Below are 27,611 nucleotides of genomic sequence, written 5' to 3' on the forward strand. Positions count from 1 at the left end.
GTCAATTTGTTTGTTTTGTGTAGTTTTGAGTAGTTTGAGTCAGTCTTGAGTCATAAGAGTCTAGTTAAGTGTAATTGAGTCTAATTTGAGTAGATTAGCAGTCCCTCCTAATCCCCGGCCTAGAACGATCCTTACTTATCCATACTACAATTGTCAAAAAGAGGGTTAAGTTTAAGTGCTAGTTTATATCACAACAAAATTTTGGCGCCGTTGCTGGGGATTAGTAAAATTACTAATCACCCTGTTTTTTTTATTTTACTTTTGATATTTGATTTAGTTTTCTTTCTTTGATTTTAGGTACTAGAGAAGCAAGACATGGCAATTGCTAATCTTCAAGCTCAAATGGTGAATCTTACTTCTCAATTGTCGCAGTATATCGAAAGGACCACAATGAAAAGTGTGCCTACATTTGGTGTGTTCTATAGGCAAGAATATCAAACTCATCAACGTCCTCAATTAACTAAGAATGGAGGTGCTTGGGGTTATCAAGGCCATAATCAATCAAGGAACAGCTTGTTTTCCAACACTTACAATTCAGATTGGAGAGATTACTCAAATTTTATATGGAGAGAACCTCAACAATTTCAACAAGATGGATATTGGCAGCAATCTGAGCTATTCAAGACCTATACAGCCATCACAGCCTCCCCCATAACAATTCCAATCGAATTCAAGTATGTCCATGGATAATGATAAAATTCTTGATGTACTAACTTCTTTGACGCAAGGCTTACAAAAACAAGCTAAGGAGATAAGAGAATTGAAAAATCAACTTGGAGAGATCGCAAAATTCATGGGGCAAATTCAAGAACGAAGTGAACTCTCCAACTCAACTATTGTAAATTCAATGGGAGATTTTGAAATCGCTGAAGTTATCACCTTGGGAAGTAGTATAGAGGTTGGAGCTAACCCAAAAACGTCCAAACACAACCAGAACGTGGATGAACAGCTGCTGCAAGAAGAAGAAGAGGTGGACAAGGCCATGGCAAAGGAAGAACACCTCTTGCCGTAGCCTTCTAAGGCTCCTACACTATCCAATTCAGGTAAGGTTGTTCCAAATTCAATTCTTTCTAACCCTATTCCACTAAATGTCCCTATCCCTTGCAGGTTCATGATTTCCAAGGAAGAAGAGCGTGAAAAAGACATCTTGGAAGCCCTTCTAAAGGTGCAAAGTAATATCCCGATTCTTGGTACAACAAATCAAGTTCCAGAATGTGTTGAATTGTTCAATGAACTTTGTACAACAAGAAGAATGATTCAAGAGAAAGAAGTGGCTGAGGAATATCAAGAATTCATCAAAGAGGATGTGAGACAACCAACCCTAAAGAAGTTGGATTTTATGACACAGGACAAGTCACAACCTTCGTACCAAATATGGCTGAGTGCAAAGTTCCTGAAACTTTCAAAGAAGTGGTGTTTGTTCTTGAGTTCTTGTCAGAGCACACAGGTAAGCCACCTTATCGGATTTCAATTTCGTTTTCTACTAACAGGTTGTTGATGATTTCAATTTCATTGCCGCCTTAATAAAATAAGCATCGCCACGACCAACATAGTGTTTGGGCCTCAGAACAGCATTGAGAAGACAAACAGCAGCACAACAGCTTCTGTTGGTCCTCCAACTGCACAACCAATTCCAGCACTAGAGAAAAAGTTGACCTTTTTCGCGCTACGACTAACAGTGCTTGGAAAGACAGCAACCGGCCTAAGAACCTTTAGTTTCATTTAGGCAACAGTGGTTGTGCTAGGTGGTTTCGCCATTGTATTAGACCAGACCGACTTCTGGTTCATCACAATCATTTTGCTGATAGAAGGGACAAGAATTTTTAGCATGAGCCATGAGCTGGAGTGGCAGACCCATACCATATAGTCCATAACCGACGCTGGTATGCACAACTTTCTTGAGTTGCGAATCAGCTCAAGTGCCGTGATCTACAACATCAGAGCATTTTTAGGCCTATGCAGAAACTTGGAGCCAGGAAACAAAGTCAACGCAGCAGAGACATTACGAGGACTAATGGAAATTCGGAGTTATCGCAAAACTCTAATCGTCAAAGAAAGATAGTCCAGACTTGGACTAGCTCGGAAGTCCCTCTCCTGCCTTATGCACAATGGATTTTTCACACCAAGCATATAAGTAAGCTACTCTACTAGCTCCAGCTCTTGTTCGCCTCATCATGCGTGGCTCTTTCGCTGATGAAGCTCGTGAAACACAACTATGGAAAGGTTGCAAAGGGGGACACTGACAAGAGGAACAAGCAATCTCCTCTTAGTATTTTTTATTTGTTGGAATTGGCATAAGCTTTGTTGTTTCTTATGGAGAAATCTTACAATGAGTTTATTATAAGCTATTGTAAATTGTTGGAGGAGGTGAGCAAGGAGTGTGATTTGGGGCCTTCAGGGTTGGTTTCGGTTAAGAGGTTTTTTTATGATGCGTATTCGAGGTGTGTTGATGGAAGCATTTTTTTATGGCTGGATGATGGATATGGTTACTTTTGGAATAGACTTGTTGGGTTCAAATTCCCTCGATGAGAAGCTTATTGGAGCGAAAATTCTTCAGCAATTTTCAATGAATTTGCAGTATTCAAATGATACATTGCAGAAGATTGCTATAAATATTACAGTGATTGATTGATTGGTTGAGATTTTGAATTGGACAGATCAAGAAAAGGAGGAAATCAGACAGTCAACAACACATATTTTGTCAAAACTGGCTGGCAAAATTCAAAACTCCATTCGGGTAGCTAGAGTTCCTAGCGCAATGGAATCAATCTCATTTCTGCTCCAAACCTGCAAGAGCTCAAGTGGTGCAGCTGATGAGATCAGTGAAAAAGGGATCATTTCTGACCACCCAAACTACAGATGGTTGACATTCAACCACTTGGGATTACTTATTTTGAAGAAACTTATGCGTGTTCACGACATCTGTTGGAAGATTGGAAACATAAAAGGCCTTCTGCCCAAGATCATAAACTTTACACATGTTGATAAGAGGCTTCTAAAAGAAGTGATTGGTATGCCAAACGATCAGATACTGACGCTGAAACGATCACTCTAGTTGATGAAGAAGCTTGCAAGCATGACCGGAAACACAGGAAAGAACCTAAGGTGAAATCTTTGGGAGATAGTTTTCACAATCAACAATATTAAAGATATTTTGAGATATGGAGAGAAACATCCGCTGCAACAATTGGGAATTGAAATCTCAATGTTTTTGGCGCTGGAAGCAGATGCAACTGAGAGTGTAGGTGGAATAGGTGGAGTTCTTAAGGAGTTGTTCAACATTTTCTTCAACAAGGGAATGCTGGGGAATAATAAACAGGTGAGGACAAAAGCTGGAGAAACGCTGACTATGATGGTGTTAGAGAGCAAGAATAATTGTCTACGGATATTAAAATTGGGAGCACTTGAAAAACTCGTTGAAGCTCTTGAGGATCAATTGCTTCGCGTGAATGCTGCTAGGATTTTTAGGAATATGTGCACTTACAAAAACTCTAACTGTTACCACCAGCTGAAGGGAATTATGAATGCATCACCTAAGTAAGTTCTTCCTTGCTACATTACCTACCTCTACTTTTATTCGGTACTAACATATGTTAAGTATGAGTAATGTTTTCTTGTCGAAGAATCAGATATATATATATATATATATATATATATATATATATATAAGTTTAACAAATCGAGTATAATATGTGATTAAAGGCGCTATGGGTTTTTTTTTTGCACTAGAGACTCATTTCTTATGCATTTGGCTTCAATTGCAGGTGCTTCGGGTAATCACTTCAGAAGAACACAAACTGCAGGAAGCAATGGTAGGACTAGCAGTGTCGATTTTAGTATTCTTGTTTCCTGAAGAATCACGCCTCATGTTTAAGAAAGCCGGAATCACCGAGGGAGAAGTGGTCCAGATTCTGAAGAAGTACATGCATCCACCGTTCAAAGTTTCAAGAATAAGGAGGTTTGCCATAGAGCTGGCAATCTGTATGATGAGAGACAAACCGAAAAATGTCCGAGTTTTCAGGGATTTAGGGATGGAAAAGGAGCTAGAGTTTGTGCTAGAGACAACCGCAGAACTCGACATCTTCAACATTTTCTCTAGTACCGTAGGAATGAGCCATCATAGCACGATGATCCATTCACTGGTAAAGACTGCTTTGGGGTTGCAGGATGGAATGAAGCAGCATAATGCAGTATTCATCAAATTCATTACATATGTGGAAATCAAAATAATCTTGTAAACATGTGTGCCCTTTAAGTTCAACAAATTCACTTAAACACAATTAAATTTATGTTAATTTTTTTGGAGAAAGTTCTTGTACTGTAAACTAAATTGTAAATGCGATTATATTTACACGAATTATCAACATTCAAATTTCTACTTAATCAAGGAAGTTGTTGCCTTCTGTCAAGACATTATCAAGAACATTCACCCTTACACCTAAAGTCCCGATACCGCTCACCAACCATAGGTTTTTTGCATCAACAAAAATTATACGTGGTACATGTGACAGGAAGATATTGAAAGATAATTTCCACATCAGAACACCAAGAAAAACAAAATAATATATTATTTGTGTTGTAGACACTGAATAAGAACCTGGAACCAGAAAAAACCTTTTTTTTTATTTTTTTTGTTACAACTAAAATCAATACAATTTTTCACAACAATCTTTCTATTCTTTTCCATTTTATGGTTCGGGTTTTCCTTTTCCAACGAGCATTTCACAAATCATGAACCCTAACACTTTTGTTACAAACAAATACAATCATATTGTCTACGGAGAAAACGAAAAAAATTAAGGAAGGAAAAGAGTCACCTATCGACTGTGGTTGTTTCTAGAGAAGTTAAAATCCCAATGACGTATCAAACCATCCATGACATTGCTTGCAGGGTTTTTTACCACCGTTATTGTGGCTGTGTCTTGGCTGAAAAGTCACTATCTGATGTTCTTTGGGTGCTTTCTGATGTATCATTTTGGCTAGATGGCCCAGCGCTCCCATCCATTATGGATAGAGGCGTTTGTGATGCAGGTTCGTTGATGGAACCCTTGTACGAGTTTGATCTTCAGGTCTTCCTCTGATCGTAAAGGTGATGAATATCCTTCACTTTTGTAACGTCAAGGTGGTTCTTTCGGGAGGGTGGGCTATTTGAAGGCTGTGCATGTCAAGATCAATTTCGAAGAGCTATTTCGGATTTTTCTTGAGGCATACAAGCATGCAATTCCATCAGGGGTTCGCGTGAAAGGGGCGAAAGATGACAGCGGCGATGAACCATGCGGTGATGGCGCTACTGCTAGGAAGAGGGCCATCAAATTCCATCCGTATTACTTTGTGTTGGGATTTACTTTTCCCCTGCCGCGTGTTTTCCAAGAAGTGATCTGCTTCATGAAATGTGCGCCTGCTCAGTGCTCCCCAAATGCAGTTCGTGCAATGGTGGGATTCTCGAACTTGAGCAGGTTCTTTGATGTTGGCTTGACCATAAATGAATCCTGGTACTTCTTCAAGATTGGCCATAAGGAAGATGTGGGGCAATTGAGGTTCCGCCATATTCTACTTGCAAAGGTGATCATGAGTGGGTGAAAGACACCTTGGAGGTAAGCGGGAAGTGGGAGTCTGACTTTTCTCCTGATCTGCGTGTCCTGACTACCTTTATCAATTGTAAGTGAACTACTTTATTCTTGTCTTGCTTTAATTTTTGTTGAGCTGCTCCATGACTTCAATTTATTGATTGTCCTTCTCACTTTATGTAGATTCGAAGTTTTGATCGACTCCAAGGACTTTGGCAGATATGAAGAAAGTGCACATTGCCTTGGGCATTCCTACTGAGTACCGTGAATAGCGCTGGCTGCTCAGCCCTTTTCGTTAGGAGAAAGGTAGCCTACCTTCAAAGCAAGAGATAAAGTGGAAAAATGACGAGGTGTTGGCTCGTCCGATCACTGCTGTAGAGCCTGCTACCAATAAGGGTGGAAAGAAGAAATCTTCTTCACCTGCTTGTGAGTCTTTTGTCAAGAAGAAGCCAATGACTTCTTTTGTTGCTTGTGGGAGCTCGTCTACTATCGAGAAGCTTGTCATTGATCTAACTTCCCCCAAGGGGGCAAAGAAGACCGTTGAGTTTAAGCCTGTAAAACCTGTTACTTGAAAGTGACCACATCTATTGCTAAGAGGCTTGTCCAGCATAAGGGTTCGGTGATGCCCCCGAAGTCTGGGTTTATATCAAAGCATTCGTGGTGAGCTAAGTCTGGTTTGGCTTCTGAAAGGCTCGTCGCTATGAAGAGTGGGAGGGTGGATTCTGCTGCTAAAGTGGCACCTGGGCCTATTCCTTATTCTGTCGTGACTGACTCATCTGCTGAGAATGGGAAATTTGCTCGCAAGGGCAGTTGTGAAAGATTCATCGAGTTTGGGGCTGGTGAGTTTCCTGAGGTTTGTGCGCTGCTGAAGGCTGACTTGCTTGAAGACATTAATGCATACGCCAAGTTTGTTGACAGTGTTGGGAAAGTTATCATCCGCTCAGACTCTTTTGCGAAGCGTCCTCCCTACTCGATGAGGTATTCTCTTATTGCTACAACGCATAAGACCTTGATCCTAGTAGCTGAGTCTATGCACGTTAATCAGAATGTTGTTAAGTGTGCTAAGGAGATTGAAATGGCGTTGGTAGCTCAGCTTCGCTCAGCTGCTAAAAAGATCGAGAAGCTCGAATCTGAACTTACAATTTTGAAAGGGTCTGATGTCTTTGCCCCCACTTCTTTATAGTTGGAGATCGCTCATCAGGAGGTCGCCCATTTGAATGCTAAGTTTAGTGCTACTTAGGCAATGTTGGAAGTTGCAGAGAAGGAAGTCAGTCGTGTTTCTCTAATGGTCGAGGACCTTAAGCGTGTCAATTCGGAGCTACGATCTACTTGTTTTGCCAAGAACGAAGAGCTTATCTTCATACATGTTGAAGTATCTCATCTTAAGAAGGTTGCTAGTAAACTTGAGTCCAAGGAAGTAGATCTGCAAGGTGTGCTGTCTGCTAGCGAGAACCTAAGAAAAGAACTGGATGAGTTGCAGGGTGCTCACACTAGACTTGTTGAGGAGAATGTGCAGTTCAAGAATGAGAAAGCTGGTCACGAAGTGGCGCTTTCTTCTTGTCAGGATGATTTCTACAAGTTTGGCTATGTAGACCATCTTTAGGGCAGGTCGTCGGATTATGAATTTTCCAAGAAAGACTTCGAGACTTTTTCCATTTCTCCAGTTGACCTACTTGATTTCTCGTTTGAGGCTGCCTTTGGTGGAGTAGCTGAGGACTAGGTGATGGAAGCTTTGGCTGTTAAAAGCGGTACAGCTCTTGAATGCGTGGTAGTCGAGGAACAAGTGGTTGCATAAGCTGCGAAGGAGTAGTCTTTTTTCTTAGACTTAGGAATTTTCTTCTTTTCCTTTTTGTTCTGCTTTATTTGAACTTAGTTGGCCTTCGAGCTAGTTCATCAATTTGCTAGAAATTTAATAAATAACTTTCTTTGTTTTGCTTCACCCTTCTATTTTGCCATGTTTGTTTGCAAAACTTTATCCTAGGACGGTTGGTTGGGTTAGCTACCTCAATGAAGTAGCTGATCCCATGTCGCCACTTAGGTTTTAGTTTTATCTTCGGGGCTTTTAGATCTTTACCTGCAAGAGGAAAAAGTGTGAGATTTCTAACTTATAGAGCTGGTGGCTGAACTCATTGCCTCCGTAGAAAGTAGGCGAATCCACGTAGCTTCTATAGTTATGAATTTGGGCTTTGGATGACTTCACGAGCTTTAGCCATCCCGGGGCGCATTGTGAAATTTTTTAACCTATAAAGCTGGCAGCCAGACACGTGCTTCGTAGTATAAGGCAGAGGAGTCCGCGTAGCCACTATGGTTGTATTTGGCTTTCGAATGGCTTCTTGAGCCTTGGCCCTTCCGGGGCATGTCGCAAGATTTTTAACTTATAAAGTCGTCGGCCGGACTCATGCTTCTCATAGAAAGTAGAGGAGGTCTGCATGGTTGTTATAGTTGTACCTCGTCTTTGTCCCATCAAAACTTAAACCGTAAACCGTTCACCAGAAGTGCTGCCTTTAAGTAAGTAGGTGTAAGTCTCAGCTTACGGATTGCCTTGGGCTGCCAGCAGTCTGGTCGTCTACCGAGCGTCATACTTATAGAAGTAGACGACCCGCGTGACCACTTCAGGCGTCGTCTCTAGCTCTCAGATGCATTTTAGGCATGATGTGTAGGCGGAATCATGCCTCAGAGGCCACATCCTTCTGAGTTGTAACTTGATTCCACAGGTTGTTTAACTAGTATTGCAACACTTTAAAACCAAGCTACTTTCATAAAGACTTGCACGTCAAGGACGGACCATCTAAACACATGAATTCTTTCATGGGCATGTGTCCTGCACTTAGCGTCTCTTCTGGTTAATGACCCAGGATCCCGTGAAATTGAATCCTTTAGTTGGCTAAGTCTATTCCAAGGGAATGACTATCTTGGCCAATTTAGGGGGTCGTCCGACTCAGGTAGTCGCTGCATTTAGGGGAAACTAAGCAGTCGTACCACTCCATCCACGTCTGGATATTCCAGATTAGTTTCCTTTTCCTTATTGGGGAGCACACTCCATGTCTATAGGGCAGAGGGCGTCTTCTGTTTGTCACATGGGTGGTCGAGGAATTATTTTACCCTCTCATGCTGGAGAGCTTACCTAGATGCGTGTCGGGGGATTAGTTTACCCTCTCGCGCTGAAGAGCTAAACCTGATGGGTGTCGGGCTGAAAAGTTTACCCAGATAGGTGTCGGGGGATTAGTTTACCCTCTCGCACTGGAAAGCTAACCCTGATGGGTGTCAGGCAATTAGTTACCCTTTTACGCTGGAGAGCTTACCCAGTTGGGTGTCGGGGGATTAGTTTACCCTCTCGCTCTTGAAAGCTTACCCAGATGGGTGTCGAGTGATTAGTTTACCCTTTTGTGTTAGAGAGTTTACCCATATGGGTGTCAAGGAATTAGTTTACTTTCTCGCTCGGGAAAGCTTACCTTAATGGGGCTTTGAGCAGTTGTTGTAAGTAGTAGTTAAGCCAGGTTTGTGAATAACTTCTTGAATCTTTATTAAGAATAAAGAAATGCATTAACTATGCTAAAAGGTAGAAACTGCATAACAACTGGGATAATCCACGGCCTTTGAGGTCTTGTTCGCCGAACTGCTTGAAACTTCGAACTTATTTGGATAGGCCTAAATAGAGTTCAAGAGATGATGGGAGATTTCCCCAAGCATTCATTCACATTGCTAAATGTGGACTAAAAGTGCTTTGACTTGGCAAATATGCCATTAATCTGCATCATCTTCAATGGGGGTTCAGTGTCAACTTTTGTTGCTTGCATATGCCGTGCAGCTGGCTTATCGAGGTACTCGTCGCACCAATTTTCCTTCGTCAACTCCTCGAGGTACTGTTTCCAATTTAGGCAGTCGTTGGTAGTGTGACCCAACCCTGTCTAATACAGCTTGGTAAGATCACCCTTCATGGGTGGTGGCAATTCGAACCATGGTTCATTCTTAAGCTTACGAAGAATGTGGCCAATTAGAACTGTGAACTTGGTGAACGCCTTATGTATTGCGTCATCCCTGTTTGGGGAACAGTCCATGTGCTTATTTTTTTGCTTGTTCCCGTCGGACTGCTTGGCCTCATCCCACAGTGCGTGCTTATCTGCCAAAGCATATGAAGTTGCCAGGATCAGCTCTCTGCCCATGATCAATTGTTCGAAAAAAAGGATGATCTGCTGGGAACCTTTTTCAGAAAGCTGAGCATGTGCTGCTGTCATCGCATCTGATGATGTGCGGAGTGATTCATTCGGTTCATTTTTCATGTTGAAGATGTGGTCAGACTTCTTTTTAATCGAGCGGTAGGACAAATATTCCTTGATGAAAACCAAGGAAAGTTCATTGATGTTCCAGATTGAGCGCGGCGGCAAGGTGTGGAACCACTCTTGTGCCTCGCCTTAGAGCATCGCGGTAAAGATTTTGCACATGAGAGCATCGTTATTGGCGTAGAGGGTCATGGTGCTTCAGTAGTGCATTAGGTGCTTGTCCAGGTCTTCATCTCCTTTGAACAAAGTGAAATGTGGAGGGCTGAATTTCCACGGTGGCTCCATCTACTCGATCTCGTCTCTTAAAGATAACCTGCTCAGGTTGGCTATGTCTCTACGAAGGGCATCATCGGTAGTGTCAATACGCTGGAATCCGCACAGCTGCTTTGCTACGAGCCTTTGTACTTTTTCTTCGATTTGTGCCTGGTAAGGCAGCAGAGCTTCCAGCTGGCCCCGATGTTGCTGATCCACGTTGCTTTTTGGCATGTCATGCTTGTCTGTGCCACAGCTGCAGCACACATGGTTCACTCTGTGCTGCTCGCTGTTGCGCTTGGTGAGGGCTGCCAGTGGAACTTGAGCTAGATTGCTCTCGTGCTCTTCTATGTTCATCATGCGGTTGCCTACTCTGGTGCCTCGTAGAATGATCTCCTTGTGGGCCTACCCTCATGTGAACGCTCCCCCTGGAATGTTCTAAGTGTTCGTCGGAATGTAGACCCAACCGTAAATACTCACTGATTCGTGAGCCGAGTCGGGAATGAATGCTCATATGCGCATCTAGGCGGGAGAAAACATTTCCCTGAGGGCCCAAACGAAAGTGCACACTACTCGAACGCATGGTTCATGGTGAGCTGAGTGGCTTTTTACCTAAACGTCACTAGAATGAGTCACGTTTTTCCGCCCTTGTCCTGCTTTGAGACACCTCGTCTGGGGCGTGCTGCACCTTGATGCACTTGAGGAGCTGGTTCACCAAACAGTCTACTACGCAAGGGCGCTCATTAAATTAATGACCTGCTAGGGCAGGTGGTGCTCGCCATTTGGATTAGAAGAGTCTGGGAAATGGGCATCTCCATGTGTGGACTGCAGGTACAAAACTTAAGCCTAAAACGGGCATTCCTGCATAAGTGGGATGAAAATAACCCAGAGTCAATCGCGAGACCAGTGGTCAGAATCTGGATTGCTGGATGTGGTCTTGGATTGGATGGGGCTGCGAGCCAGATTGTCGGAACGAGTCATAAGGCGCATTGAACCGGCACCTACTAGCCTTAAGCCCGTATGGCTGTGGGCCATCTTGGCCGTTAGGTTGTCACATCGTGGCCTGTTGGCTGGGTAGCTTGGGCTCATTGAGCTGCCTGGCTAGCAGCAGCTGCGACGTTCTGGGCTAAGGCAAGGCATGCTGCTGTAGTGGGCTGGGTCTTCTACCCCAAGCTTACTATGGTAGCCGCCAGGTTTTAGGCTTCCTGCCCATGGGCTTGGAAATGGACCTGGGCCTCCTGCCCAGGGTTTGGTTGGGTGCGGCCGACGTTGTAAGTGTAGCAATGGTGGAAGTGGTGTTGTGGCCTGGTGACCTTGCCACATCGGTGATGGTGTAGCTCTATGGCGGTATGGTTCCTCCTACCATTACGTTTAACCTTGAGGACCATTGTTGTGGGGCTACGTCCTCATCTCCACTCTCTGGTCCAAATCCTTATACGTACGAGTTCTGTTTGTCGTAGTTTTTAAATTTCCTACCATTGTATCATTTCTCTAGGGATTGATCAAGAAACTTTTCTAAGAAAAATTAATTGATACGATGCGTGAGAAATTCAACGTACAAAAAATTCAAGAAACAAATGCAAGAAGCTTCTTCAAGTATTTGAATAAGCTCTCAATGAAAGCACCAATTTGTCGATGCAAATTTCTGCCGTCTTCAATCTTGATGAAAATGCACCTACAAAACAATCAACACCTTTGATCAAAGATCTAAGCCTTACGCGCCCATGAGGTGGGGTGGGGGGGGTTAGGCCAATGGATTTCCGATGCCTAAGTCAGTTTCTCTGAGAGAGTAAAGTGTTTTGGGCTTTTTAAAGGTAGTAAAAGCTCTTAAAATTTGGTAGAATATGGGGTATTTATAGGGATAGGACCGGCCACAATGTTAGGGTTTTACCCCACAAGTGGCGGCATCCTATTGGCCAAGGTCAATATGGAGAAATATTCTCAAAATATTCTCAAGATATTAATTAGGAAATAATATCTTGAGATAATGGTGTAATTATCCTTTATTTATTTAAATTGGGATTTCTTACTTGATTGGAGTCTATCTATTAAAGATAGGATTTGGGTAATTAATCCTTATCTTTAATGCTTTGACTTTTCCTTGCCAAGGGTAGGTGAGCTGTGGGCAGTCGTATTCAGCTACTTGAACTTTCAGGGATGTGAGCTGCGTGTGGGAGTATCTGAGAAGTCTGCCCATTTATTGAGGGCAATCTTGTCTTTCTTGAATAAAAACCCACGTGTCGCCTCTAGAATTTTTGGGATTATTTTAGGCTCCACAATATGACCTCTAATATCAATAATCTTACACAAGCTATTCCATTTGAAGGATCTAACAAGATTAAGATAGGCAATGGTCAAGGTTTGCCTATTCAACATATTGGTTTTGCAACACTTAAAACTCCTTCTAGTATACTTAAATTGTCCAATGTTGTTCATGTTCCACAAATAACTGAAGATTTGCTCTTTGTTAAGCAGTTGTGCATGGATAATAAATGTTGGTTTATTTGTGATGATGTTTGGTTTTATGTGTAGGACAAGGGACATGCAAGTAGCTCATTGGTTTGTACTTAAAAACTGTGGTGAGATAATTGAGTACCTGGACAAGCATGAAGAGTTGATGAAGCGGGAACATCCTCTGACTTTATATGCCATGAAGCACCGTGAATTGTTTCCTCTTTGGTTTTGTGAACAAGTAAGTTGTTTAGGTTTTTTTAGGGTTATTTCTAAAAATATACTTTCATATGAGTAGTCTTAAATTTTGGTAAAACCAACATGTGGAATGTTTGTTATAAATTAGGTGAAAATTTGATGGAAACCAATTCCACCGCATACACTGAAGAATTATACAACTTGGCTATTGAAACTCTAAATGCGGAACTATACTCAGGATGTCATATAAACGGCATAAAGTTCTTGAGAGCTGATCGTGATGATAAGTTGTGTACTCAAAATAGCAAGGTACATGTTCGAGAGTGGGAGATGTTGTAGACATTGATTTCTATGGCAAACTAACAAGTGTTTGTCCAATTGCTTTACAAAGACCGTTGCCAAGTCATCATTCTTAAGTGTCGTTGGCTCAATACAGACTCTAGTAGGAATGTGAACGTTAAGGGGGACGATGGTTTATTGTTGGTGAACACTAACCGATGTTGGTAAAGTGAAGACTCGTACACTTTAGCAACTATGGACAAACAAGTTTTCTACATCAATGACCCAAAGGTCGGGAAGGGATGGAAAGTTGTTCAGAAGATTGATCACAAAGGGGTGTATGATATTCTGGACTGAGATCCTGTAGACAACGACGATGACGACAACTTTGCTAACCAACTCCTCAAAACTTCAACAAAAATTGGTGCAGAAACACTTTGGGATATTGTCCAAGAATCATTTCAGGTAGCTAGAGTCCTCAAATCGACATTCCTATAGATTCAATTACAACTGATCTCGAAAATCTCCCAAGATAAAATCCACCTGAGGTTGCAGACAACGATGTTGATGTACCAACCGACGAGGATGAGTGGGAGACCGAAATTGATCAAAGTGAAGATAGTGATATTTATTGTACCGAGGTTGAGTATAAAACACAACTTTGAACATATATCCAATGTAAACAAATTTAATTTATTAAATTTGCAATAAAATAAAGGATACACAAAACAAATTAAATTAAATTTTGCTAGACGAAACATAAAAAAGTCGTCGTGCAAAAGACACTTTACGCAACAAACCTCTCCTATTCACCCCGCAATAACTTTTGTGCGACCACTACTTATTATTCGTCGTGCAAGTTCCTTAAATTTAAATTGCCAGCATAAACATGGCGCACCAAGAAATTTATCTTTTAAACTTGTGCGACGAACTATATATCTCCCATCGTGCAATGATGTTATACGAAATACGACTGTTTACTCTTTCTCCTTTAGCTCATTCAAATCCATGACTTTGGGCAAATGTATGGACGGAAAGGCACTTGCTTTTCTAAAATTTGTAAATAATGCGATTGCAAACCAACTTGAAACTTTTTTAAAGATATATGAGTGGCCTTTTTTCTTCTTAACTCTGCTTTCTAGGTCAGTCTATTAAAATTTAAAATACACAATCCAAAAGGGTCCCTTGCCTATGTTTAGAAAATAATTTGGAATAATTATGATCGAATTAATGAAGAAATTAAAGGGATTCATTGACCCTGATTATTAGATGCCAAATTGGAAAATATCACATTCATCTGTAAAACAATGCAAAAGATCCTTGAATTGTTTAAAGGAAGGGGACAGTATTTTCACAACTTGTGTCAAATTGGAAAGGGAAATTTTATTTGAACCAATATAACATTTTTCTACATCCAACTTAAACTTTAATTTTAATTGTCTTTTTTACTCTGTTGTATAATTACCATCAAGTACGAAATGAAATTAACAATAAAACTAAAATTGATCAATAAACCCACTCTGTAATTAAACTCTACCATCACCCCTTATTTCATCCAAATGATCCATGTAATGGTTTCATCCGGCCTTCTAGTGCAAGCATGGTTCATTCGTTTGATTAAAATCACTGTAGATACAGTTTCAAGGGTGAGACAGAATTCATTCAAGTCATGAAGCTGGCTACCATTGAAACTTCATCTACTTCTAGTATGGATAGATTATATAAAACTTCCCTTGAGAAGCCCTTTAAGAATTGATAAAGCCATTTCAGATGTGAAAGAGTAACAATACCTAATTGACTGAACTAATGTTAATAAACAAATGGGAGAGAGAGAGAGCTAGAGAATGAGAGAGATTTTAAACCATGGAGAAAAGGGCCATGCTTCAGTAGGTTGTTTGATTTTAACTTTGACGAGCACTCTCCAAAAAAAAAACCCGGTGCATGGTTTTTATAGTTTTACAATTCAATTTAGTGAAACAAATAACCTATTATAATATGATTGCAAGGACGATCATATTGCGTAGATTATGAATTTGTCCATTTTTTTGTAGTACTATTTTGAAATGGATTTCTGTTTGCATATTCGGGATTTGTATTTTCTAAATGGGTGTAGAGAAAAATTTATAAATTGAATTAGGTTTGTGAGAATAGTTTAGGTAGTAAATTTGGGTTTAAAGAGATATGATAGTTTAATTAAAAGTAATATGGGTGAAAAGAGTAAGTTAAGTATAAAAAAAGGTTACATGGGTTCAAATAAACTTTCCTAATTGGAAAAGCTGTGTAATGCTATTTATAAAATGATAGTGCATTAAATATTAAAGTTAATGAGAATAAATATAAATTTGTTTATTTAAGTATAATATACAATTTTTAATGGCAAACGTACAATGTTGTCTTCGATTATGTTGTTGATTTGTTTTTGCTCTAACCGAAGTTGGTGAACACTAACTGATGTTGGTACAGTGAAGACTCGTACACTTTAGCAACTATGGCCAAACAAGTTTTCTACATCAATGACCCAAAGGTCGGGAGGGGATGGAAATTTGTTCAGAGGATTGATGGGTGTACGATATTCTGGATTGAGATCCTGTAGACAACGACGATGACGACAACTTTGCTAACCAACTCATCAAAACTTCAATAGAAACTGGTGTAGAAACACTTTGGGATATTGTCCAAGAATCGTTTCAGGTAGCTAGAGTCCTCAAATCGACATTCCTATAGATTCAATTACAACTGATCTCGAAAATCTCCCAAGATACAATCCACCTGAGGCTGCAGCCAACAATGTTGATGTACCAAAAATAGGATACAATTTAGGGAGTTTTAACGAAATACTCCCGGTAGTGTTCACTTTTAACGAAAAACCACATTTTTACTTTTTCCTGGTACTATTCACTACATCTTTATTTGTCATTTTTCATTAAAAATAAAGTTTTTTAGATTTTGCGTTAATTTTCCTTTAATTTTAGCTTTTAACATATATGGGCGGAGCACTTTACTCCATATTGTTTTGTTTTTTCTTCTTAAATAATAGTTATAATAATGTCATCCCACTTCATTGTGGTCCATTGGGAACTAGACCTTACAAGAATAAAAAAAAAAAAAAAAAAAGGAGTCCAATTTCGAAATATTCAGTAGGTTTTCTTCGGATTTGGATATGCTTTGGACTTTAGTATCCGAAGCCTCCTAATCCATTAATCTGGGCCGCACAAATTGAATCCAACGGTCCCTTTTAATTCATTTTCCTAGCTCACCACACACACCCAACGGTCCTGATTTAACTTGCACACCAATCAGCGGCCCTGATTTGTGGATGAGGAGGCTTTGGACACTAAGGTCCAGAGTGGATCCAAATCTGTTTTCTTCAATGCAAGATAGAACAGTTGCGGGATGTGAATAATCAGTCAACAAATCACTCACATTGTGCAACTATCCCGTGTTGGAAAATTTGTTCTCATCGCCGAGAAGAAAACTTAAACACGCGTAATGAGTTATGTAGAACCTAGAACAATGAGGTATAGAGAAAAAAAATGAAGCTAAGATAGGTGAAAAACGAGAGAGAAGTTCATTTAATTAGAAGTGATGGTTACATCGATCTCACATTGGATCCGACTGGTGAGTCACTTTGGACCCGTTTTGTAGATCAACTGTAGCATTGCTATGATTTCATATAATATACTTATGCAAGTTCTATATACGATGAGCACAATGATGTCGGAAAACATTTTCTAACAATTTTTCCGCAATATGCACTGCCAGAGCTAATAAAAGTTTATCAAGCTTGAAGACGGAGAACTCTAATGAAAAACCCACCTGAGTAGAGAACTCCACTGGTGCTTTAACAGTTGGATAAACGCTCACCTGCACGTAGAAGAAACAATTAAGAGAGCCAGCAAACAAAAAATACAAGTATATATGAGCTAAATACAACAAGAATACTCTCCTTCTGGCCTATCCCCGGGTTCCTGTCGAACTAGGCCATGACAGGAGAATTAAAGGCAGCAAAACTTACAGATTTTGGATCTGATGACATTCCAGACAATGAAGCCCCAACAATCTTGAACAATACCTATATAAACATGAGTCAGAAAACACCGTCCTCTGTTAAAGCTAGGTTATCAATAAATTCTTAAACACTTTAAAGTACAGAAGTGTGCTCGACTGACACAGAAAATATATTCACTAGACATAATTTGTATTATCATTACTATTTTAGTATTCAATCCACACAGACACTGGCAAGAGTATTGTAACAATAACAGAGACTGAACACAAATTTAATTCCCAATATTCGACCAATGGAATGGAAGCCATATCTCCAATTTCTAACAGACTTTTTTGGACAAGACATCACTCTCTGTTGCAAGAAATCCCGACTGATTTTTGAGAAAGAAGAAAAAAAACAAAGATGAAGCAAGTACCTTGGCATAATTGTATGCATGCCAGCAAAATGGCTCCTCCAAATCAGCTGGATGAAGATCCTTGCTCATTTTTTCCGTTAGGAACTCAACTACATTTGCCATATTAGTATTGTTACCATCTGTCTCAATATCACTACCTTCATCAGCTATGCTTCCAAAGGCTGAACTAGTGGTAGGTGATTTTTGAGGTTTCCATGGTGCAAACTGAACTTTCCCAGGGAAAGTTGCCTCAATACTTCTGGTGAGGGCCCTCCCACCCATGACAATCTTCCATTCCACAGAATGGTCTGTAGTGGATACCAATCCAACTGATGGAGTGCCATCAAAAGATACAACCCTTCTTGTAGGAAAACGCATAGTCACAGTACAAAACTCCATAGCGAGAGGTGACTTGTATCCATCCATTAGTCGCAATTTGAATAAGAAATCACCTTTGTCTTCAGAGACCATAGACAACTGGTAAAATCGTTATATGGGTGGTCCAGACCACATACTGCTTGGTAACGCATTAGAACAAAATTACCTAACAGGGGTGAAAACATCACAGCTTGCTTATCAACACCTTGTTCTGGAACTTGAGCACAAGGAAGAAATGACAAAACTTCAATGTGATCTGCGTTCAACCCTATTAAGGGGAAGGACACGTCGGGGCAATCCTTCTAATTCTGCTCGGCATTTGACCAGAAATTGATACACTATCTGGAATCTCGTCTCGGTCATACAAAGCAGCATGGATAGTCTCATGAACTGAGAATAGTATTCTCTGCCTTCCTTTGTATTGGTAAGGCTTCCAAGCTGGTTGCTTCAGGTCCGCAGGAGGAAGATCTGGCGAATAAAAGCCATTAACCCTAATGGAAAGAATATTGGGGAAGCTTAAATCCAATGGTGTTCGTATATGTACAATCAGCAAGCACATAAGACACTAAACCAGCACCAGGCCAAAGCAAAGGTGAACCACTAAATTGTCAATAGTGATAATGATCCCGAGATGAGAAACACCATAGTAAAAAGTACCAACCAAATGGCATTGAACTACTTATGAAAATTCGGAGAGCATCTTTATCTAAAGGCCTAGAATCAGTCTTGTGAGCATCTGAGGTAACAGTTCCTGTTGCTGCAATGCCGGAAGGGGTTGAGGATGCAACTGGTGCAGCTACAGGTTTCGCCCTTGAGGAGATGCTTGATATTCCTATGCTGCCAGTTAGTGAGTCTAACAATCATCCGACAGATGGGGATGCACTTACAACCACTTCAGGTTCCACCACATCACCAGTTATTATGTCACCAATAGCATGTGACACCATAAAAGCACTAGGGGAAACGAAAAAGAAAAAGAACTGCTTAATGTCTATAAAGAAAGTCACATATGCCATTTACACAGTAGATTCAATTTATACTTTATAGGTTTATACAAACATGCAATGCCAGCTCCCTGAAATGTAATGGAGAAAAGAGAAACGTGGTGAAAAAACAGGAAAAGAAAAAATTTGGAATCAGTTGCATCCCATCAATAGAAAGCAAATACGGAATGTGCAAGGTTTTAAATTTACACAAACATCTGGGACACACTAACTCATTTGCATTTTAATCTAATTTATGTGCCCTTCACGAGTTTAATTCAGGCACTGCTCACAAGTCAATTTAAAAAAAAAAAATTGATTTACAAAATACGGCGAGGAATGAAAAAACAACTAAGGTTTCTCGTATGATATTCTTCCTGTACAATACTGAAGGTATCTTACCATACCCTGTGATGGACGGAAGATCAAGCAGAATGGTAGACATACTGTCCTCCACTCCAACAGCATTGCCATAATCAGATTTATTACATAATTTTGCAAATGCCTTCAAATGCCTAGGCTCCACCATAGGCAATACAAGGATGCAATAATGGCCCTTTTTGTGCAAGATTAAAGGCCAGAGTAGATTACTATCCCCTCCCTCTTCTTTCTCAAAAAATTCTATAAATACAAGGCCATTTCATTCATTTTAGGACACCAATTCATAACCAATTCACATCACATCAAAACCTTGAAGTTTTGAAACTCTAAAGCTCCCAAGCCAATCCCGAAGGATCAAGAAAGCTCTTTTCGTTCTTCGTCAAATCCTCCTTCAAGATCAAGCCCCAACGGCTCTTGAAGAACTTCCACCAATTCACGATCAAGCCCCGACGACCCTTGAAGAAAATGTTCATCGTTCATCATCCGTTCATCCTAAGATCAAGCCCCAACGGCCATTTGGATCAACAACATCAACAAATCCACACATCCAACCGTTCTTCAAGATCAAGTCTAAAAGCCCTTGAAGATCCGTTCACCCATCAACCTTTAAGATTAAGCCCAAAAGTCCTTGAAGAAATTCGCACAACCGTTCTTCAAAATCAAGCCCAAAAACCCCTAGAAGATCCGTTCGTCAACCTTCAAGATCAAGCCCTAACGGCCCTTGGATCAACAGCACAATCCACAAATTTACGCATTACAAAGATCGCATCAGAGGCTAAATTTGTAGAAGAGATTGTAACCCTTAAATCATTAATACAAATATTATTTTGTACACGTGTTCTTGTCTCATTCATTGCAGGAATATTCGTGTTTACAAATTTGGCACGCCCAATGGGACAATCTCTACCTCTCATCTCTATCTGCAAATCCGTAAAAAGCACAAATGGCATCGAGGAAGGCTCAAGTTGTTCCCGTAACCAACGCAAAGAACAAGAGCATCCTCGCTGCAGGTGGTGCCACTTCGGGCATCACAACTCGAAGTAAGGCAAGAGCTCTTTCTGCCATCTCTTCCACCCCTGCATCAACTCTGCCGAAGGAACAAAAGCACCTGAGGCATGAGCCCGTGATCACCTTGGCCTCGCTAAAGGCGCCAAGGGAGGAAAGACCGAGGAAGTACTCCGAGTCCTTACTTTCCGATGCCGACTAGAGCGACAGCACAGCCATGCAAGTCATGGTTACCGAAGCAACTTCAATTGAGGAGCAGCTGGCTCAAATGAATTAAGCGATCATAAAACTCACACGGACTGTGGAGCAAAAGACTTGCAAATTGCCGCACTTGTCGACCCAATGGTTAATCCATTACAGAAAGAAGTTGGTGTAGAAGTGATGCGTAAAATAACTAAACACACAAATTAAACCCTCTTGTTGACAATTGTAGTATGGATAAGTAGGGATCGTTCTGGACCGGGGATTAGGAGGGATTGCTAATCTACTCTAAACTGACTTAGAAACACAAAAATAAACTTAAAAACACTTAACAAGACTCACAAGACTCAAAACAAACTTAAAAGACTCAAAACAAGCTAAAAACACTCAAAACTGCCTAAAAACACAAACTGGGCAGTTTTGAGCTCTAAACACAATTTGGACGAAATTTGGGTTTCTAAAGGCTCAAAACACTTAAAACACAATCTTAGACAAGTTCTAACTAATATGACTTAACAAAGTAAAAGGGGGTTTGGTTTTAGACGAAAATAAGTAAATTAAAACAAGAACAATTTAAACAGATTCTTAAGCAAATTTAGGTGAATTGATGAGATATGGGGTAACTAGAGGGTTCTTCTCCACACATGACACACTAGCATTCAAATTGATTTCCAATTGCTTCTCTCAATAAGTCATGAAACTCAATACTCCAGGTTAACTGTGACAACACTTTTTTAACCTTCAAGTTTTTCTTAAGTTAATGAATTGGATGGGAAAGCACATACAACAATTCAAAGCATTCTCTAAAAGTCCCCTACATGAAAAGCACAATAAAGGTACAATCAAAGATCATTAAGTTTCATGAAAACTATAAGCATTGACAAGGCAATTGTAACTATGAAAAGCATGAAACTTTTGCCAAGAATTCACTTAACACGATGGTTTATAAGCGACCTCCACTACTTGCAAATATAAGTTTGTAACTATTAGGTGAAACTCCCTTATATTTTAGCTTCAAATCCTTGCATGAAAACTAAGTGTGCACTCTTAATAAACATACAAGAATAAGTTATCAATCAAACGGTTAAGCAAATTGAATTCACAACTTATGAAATAACAACTGAAGGTAATCAATTCATAATGCAAGTATAATCATGGTATTGAATAGCCCCCTAGCCAAGAGGGGCTTAGTTCCTCATGTTTGCAAAACAAAGATACATAAACTTAAACATTGAAAACAAAAGAAAGATTACACCTAGAAACGCTCCAACAATCCAACGTCTTGAATGGCAAGCACGTCCAAGGGTCTCCTTCTTTCTTCTTTGCTGCGACACAAGGGTGTTTGGTGATGATTTGTGGTGAATTGTGGTGGTGGATGGATGTAGGTAGGTTATGGTGAAGGATGGAATGGCTGATTAGAGGAAAGAAGAAGAGAGCTGCGGCATAGGGGTTTTATATAGGGCTAGGGCACGGTTTTTATGAGTTTTAGGGAAAGAAATAACTTAGCTATTTTGTCCTATAATTAAAAGTCAGAAATCAATGGAAAATAGGCAAGTAAGGTGCAGGAATTAAAGAGAAAAGGAAAGGGAAATTTGGCAGAAATTGTAGGCAGATTTTAGGAATGTGTTTTAGGTCAGAAAATAGGCAAGAAAGGATATAAGGTGCGGCATAGGTTAAGGGAGAAAGGGAAAGGAGATTTGGGACACAAAATAGGGAAGAAAACAATCCCCTTGCACGGCAAAGCATTGGACAAAAATAGGAATGTGTTTAATTGCAGGAACTAGGAAAACAAGAAATGGAAACAAGGAAGGTAAAGTAGGAAAATAGGAAGGTGGGTGCGGCAAAGATTAAGGATAGGTCTAGGTCTTCTAGAAGCATTTATTTAGTGTCCTAAAATATTTAGGAAGCCTCCTTGTGGCTGTAACATAGGTGAATTAGGATTAGGAAAGTTTAGAGCCAAAGATGGAAACCTTCACAAATGGAAACCTCCAAGAATAGAAACTTCCAACTTTAGAAACTTTGGCTTCCAATTCTGAACTCTTTGTTCTAATTTGTCTTGAATCCAATTCTTCACATCATCATTCAAGCCTATGCTCATTTGATCTTCAATTTCGTCCATCTTCTTACCTCCAAGCATATGCAATCCATTTGATGCCCAAAACTGCTCCAAAATGCACATGTTTGCATACTTTGGCCTTAGAATCTGAAAACACACAAAAGTGACTTTAAGCACTAAAATAACTAAAGAAACACAACGTAAGAGCACGAGAACAAGCCAATTAAGTCGCATAAATATGCTCCTATCAAGAAGAGGAGCCTCCAGCGGAAAAAGTCAAAGAGAAGCCTGAGCCAAACCAAGCAATGGCATTCATGGGATCTCTCTCTATCCAGCAGTTGTATGAGATGATCGCCAGCACCATCAAGGAGCAGTACGAAGGAAGCTCGCATGACTCCGTACTATACTCAAAGCCTTACTCCAAGAACATTGACATTTTGAAGATGCCGAGAGGTTATCAGCCGCCAAAGTTCATGCAGTTCGATGGAAAAGGAAACCCAAAGCAACATGTCGCCTATTTCATTGAAACCTGCAACAATGTTGGAACGGAGGGAGACTACCTCGTCAAGCAGTTCGTACGCTCACTGAAAGGCAACGCCTTTGACTGGAACACTGACCTCGAGCCCGAGTCTGTCAACAGTTGGGATAAGCTAGAAAGGGAGTTCCTCAACCACTTCTACAGCACTCGCCACACCGTAAGCATGCTAGAGCTGACCAGTACGAAACAGTAGAAGGATGAACCTATCATCGACTACATCAATAGATGGCGATCATTAAGTTTAGATTGCAAAGATTAGCTTTCTGAAACATTTGCCATTGAGATGTGCGTTCAAGGCATGCACTGGGGGTTACATTACATCCTTCAAGGTATAAAACCAAGAACATTTGAGGAGCTGGCAACTCAATCCCACGACATGGAGCTGAGTATCGCCAATCATGGGAAAAATGAGCCGATCACCGACTTCAAGAAGGATAAAGTGTTCTTCCCAAATGTAGACAAGACTGGAAAAAAAACCCTCAAATGAAGCTTTTACTGTCAACACAGCACCCATCAAGACTTCCCCCGTGCCCATCAAGACCTCTTCCGCACCTATCAAGATCTCTTCCAAGACCAAAGCAAATGAGATAAAGAAAGGTGAGCCTTCTCGCACCCAAGACAAGTACAAAAACACCTTGAGGGAGCTGGAGCAAAAGACGTACCCTTTTCCGGACTCATACATGTATGCAATGTTAGACAACTTGCTGGAAAAAAAGGTGATCAAGTTAGTGGAATGCAAGTGCCCTGAAGAGATGAATCGCGTAAACGATCTTAAGTACTGCAAGTACCATCGTGTCGTAAGCCATCCTGTTGGCAAATGCTTCATCCTCAAAGAACTCATCATGAAGCTAGCACAACAAGGGAAAATCAAGCTTGACCTTGAAAACACGGCCGCAAGACATACTATTACAATTGCATTTGGATTCTTCGATCCTGTGCCTCTCCAAGTGACACCCGACCATTCCCGTCAATGCTCAAGCTGCACGATACATTCTGCATAACCATCATCGGGGGTAAACGACCAAGATACACATATTGATGACGAAGAAGAATGGACATTGGTGACCTATAAAAAGACAAGGAGACCAAAACCACAAGCCACAAGGCCAAAGGTGGAACAAGGGAGAAAGCACCGTCGCCGCAATAATAGGAAGCCCAAAAGAAACGTAAAAGCTGCTAAGCCAACGTACACTGGGGAACATGTGGAACAAGAGCCACGTATTCCTGTTTCCTTGCACGAGTACTTCCCGAATGACTTCTTCCAACAGTGCACTATCATTGCATGTCACATGGTCAAAGTAGAAACGGAAGAACTTTCAAAAGGAAAAATCATCGCCATTGAGGGAGAAATTACCCTCACACCCAAAGAAGGCCTGCCGACACACTTTAGCATCGAGGAAGTGCTACGATTGCCAAAGAAAATGCGAAGAGCACTAACAACGGTCTTGGCAAGTCCCGACGACCACGAAATGCAAGAAAGTAAGGACGAAGGCTTGAAACTTCGACCACATAAGTATGCCACTTGTTGTGCTACCTAAGACACAATCCACTTCATCGATGAAGACTTGCTGCTAGGATCAAAGCCTCATAATCGTCTTCTCTTCGTCTTTGGGTACGTAAGGGAGAATAAAGTCAATTGCATGCTTGTGGATGGTGGTTCGGTCATAAACATCATGCCGAAGTCAACAATGACCACAATCGGCATCAAGATGGATAAGTTATCCCTAAGTCGTCTACTAATCCAAGGTTTTAATCAAGGAGGACAAAGAGCGATGGGCATGATTTGAGTAGAGATGACCATTGGTGAACTTAAATCAAGCACGATATTCCACGTGATTGATGCAAGAACTTCCTACAGCCTGATCCTAGGAAGGCCTTGGATCCACGGAAATTGAGTAGTACCATCCACTCTCCACCAATGCTTAAAATTCTACCTGGAAGGGGTAAAAGTGATCCAAGGTGATACCAAGCCATTCACCGAAACGGAATCACACTTCGCAAACGCCAAGTTCTACATGGATGAAGAAATAGTGCCTGAAGCTCATCCAGAAGAGATTAAATCCACGGGAAAAGCAGCACCTAAAAAGCAAGAATGGCAAATCGTGCCATTTTTAGGCAAAAACGATGACGAGCCTGTTAAACCTGCAACAACCAAAGGGAGTAGGACGCCTTCAGAAGCATCGAACACACCCATATTTTCATACATCCCGATGTCAAGAAGAAAGAATGGTCATTCCCCGTGCGAAACCGGAGCAAGCAAAGCCGACACACAGTGACATAAGAATAATGTGAAGTTGCTTAAGACGAATGCAGTTTTGCCTCTGACACAACTAGGCAGTACTAAGGTTGCAAGACTACCACAAGGCCTTATAAGAGCTCTGCCAAAGGGGGTGGAACCAAGCTTTCTTCCAACCAAGAGAACCGTAGAAGGTTTTGATCCAAATGCTTACAAGCTCATGTTGAAAACTGGGTACGACTTCGCTTCCTCTTCGAATCCTGGAGAGAAGGTTTCAAACATCGTTAACGACAAAGAACGTAACCTCACCAAGACTCAAAAGAAGTTGAAAGAGCATGGTTACCGAGTTAACAACAACAAAGTTGGGCTCGGCTTCACACCAAATGCACCCGTGAAGATTTCAAGCATGGCGAAAAACGCTAGCACTCAACACATCAGCGTGAGCGTTGAACAAAATCAAGAGAAGCCTAAGTCCGCTCATCAGACGTCAGTCTTCGATAGGATGAATCGGTCAAGGCCTAGAATTTCGACACTTGATCGCATTGGTGGTCAAGACCAAACCTTCGTTTTCAATAGGCTTAACACACCAACATCCCAAAGCTCTGTTTTTGAAAGTTGTCAAAACCCAAGCAACAAAGCAACACGGCTAACTCTCCTTCGTGATGGTCAGCTTTAGAAAGACTTGAAGACAACAAGAAGCTTTCTAAAAAGGGGGAAATGACGCCAAAGGAAGAAAAGCTCGACGGTCTGGCAAGAAAATATGATGTTCAAAGTTCTATTCCTTCAAGAATGAAATGCTAAGCAATCTTGGAGGTTGACACAATTGGATCACTAAAAGTAAGAAGGTGTACCATCATTTACACTGGCCAATCTTCACGCCAATAAGCCCGAAAAGACGACAATGAAGAGGAAGTCCAGGATATCTTCCATATCCCGATCCAAGAAGGTAAAGAAGATGAAATCCCCGAGGAAGACATCACTGCCGCACCACCACAACTAGAGGATGGGGGGCAAGCCACAGTTGATGATCTCAAGGAGCTCAACTTAGGCACAAAAGAGAAGTTGAAGCTTATCTTTGTAAGTGCGCTACTAAGTGCGGAAGAGACAGAAGAGTATTACCAATTGCTACTAGAGTACAAAGACATCTTTGCTTGGACCTGTAAGGAAATGCCCTGCCTTGACCCTGTCATCGCTATGCATCATCTTGCAGTTAAGCCTAGAACGCGACCGATAAAGCACACTCAAAGGCGATATCAATTGGAGCTCATCCCACAAATTGAGTTTGAGATTGACAAGCTAATCGAAGCAGGCTTCATTTGAGATGTGCAATACCCTAAGTGGATTTCCAACATTGTCATCATCCTTAAGAAATCTGGACAAATACGTGTTTACGTAGACTTCCAGGACCTCAATGATGCTTGCCTGAAGGACGACTTCCCCTTGCCAATCATCGAAATCATGGTGGATGCAACCACCAGCCATGAAGCACTGTCATTTATGGACGGCTTTTCTGGATACAATAAAATTCACATGGCTTTCGAATACGAGGAACTAATAGCCTTCCGCATCCAAAAAGTATCTACTGCTACAAGGTGATGCTCCTTGGTCTAAAAAAAAGCTTGAGTTACATATCAACACGCAATGCAGAAAATCTTCAATGACAGGCTACACAAAAACGTAGAATGTTACGTAGACGATGTGGTGGTCAAGATAAAGAAAATATCAGATCACTTGAAGGATTTGCAAATACTGTTTGAAAGGTTGCGAAAATACAACTTTAAGATGAACCCATTAAAGTGCGCATTTGGCATCACCTCTGGAAAGTTCCTCGGCTTTATTGTCAAGCACCGTGGCATTAAAGTGGACCAATCAAAAATCAAGGCCATTCAAAGCATGCCTGAACCAAGAAACTTGCACGAGCTAAAGAGTCTACAAGGACGACTAGCCTTTATTAAGCGTTTCATCTCCAACCTTGCAGGGTGTTGCCAACCGTTCAGTCGACTCATGAAGAAGAATGTTCGGTTCGTATGGGACGAAGCATGCCACAATGCTTTTGAAAGCATAAAAAACTATTTATCAAGTCCACCTGTCCTGGGGGGGCCTATGCCTGGAAAACCGCTCATATTGTACATCAGGAAATTTCAGTTGGAGCACTCTTGGCACAAGAGAATGAATCCCAGAAAGAATGAGCGCCCTACTACCTCAGCCAAACTTTCACAAGTGTTGAGTTGAACTACTCCCCAATAGAAAAGATATGTCTCGCCTTGGTGTTCGCCATCCAAAAGCTCAGGCATTACATGCATGCTGACACCATCCATCTGGTTGCTAAGGCTGACCCGGTCAAATACGTCATGTCCAAACTTGTTTTGACAGAGCGACTAGCTAAATGGGCGTTGCTTCTTA

General features: G+C 41.0%; 1 protein-coding gene and 1 pseudogene across 1 annotated transcript; one reads left to right on the top strand and one right to left on the bottom strand.

Moving 5' to 3' along the window:
- Positions 1-629: 629 nt before the first annotated feature.
- LOC126593908 (uncharacterized) lies at positions 630-4,296 on the top strand. The gene is made up of 3 exons (XM_050260077.1): positions 630-1,043; positions 1,108-1,447; positions 3,765-4,296. The coding sequence occupies exons 2-3, from the start codon at positions 1,112-1,114 to the stop codon at positions 4,236-4,238; spliced, it is 810 nt and encodes a 269-aa protein (XP_050116034.1). The 5' UTR covers positions 630-1,043; positions 1,108-1,111; the 3' UTR covers positions 4,239-4,296.
- Positions 4,297-16,574: 12,278 nt separating this feature from the next.
- LOC126593944 (AP-5 complex subunit mu-like) lies at positions 16,575-18,705 on the bottom strand (annotated as a pseudogene).
- Positions 18,706-27,611: the final 8,906 nt, after the last annotated feature.

This window comes from Malus sylvestris, chromosome 12 (genome assembly GCF_916048215.2).
Source record: "Malus sylvestris chromosome 12, drMalSylv7.2, whole genome shotgun sequence".
Taxonomy (NCBI): domain Eukaryota; kingdom Viridiplantae; phylum Streptophyta; class Magnoliopsida; order Rosales; family Rosaceae; genus Malus; species Malus sylvestris.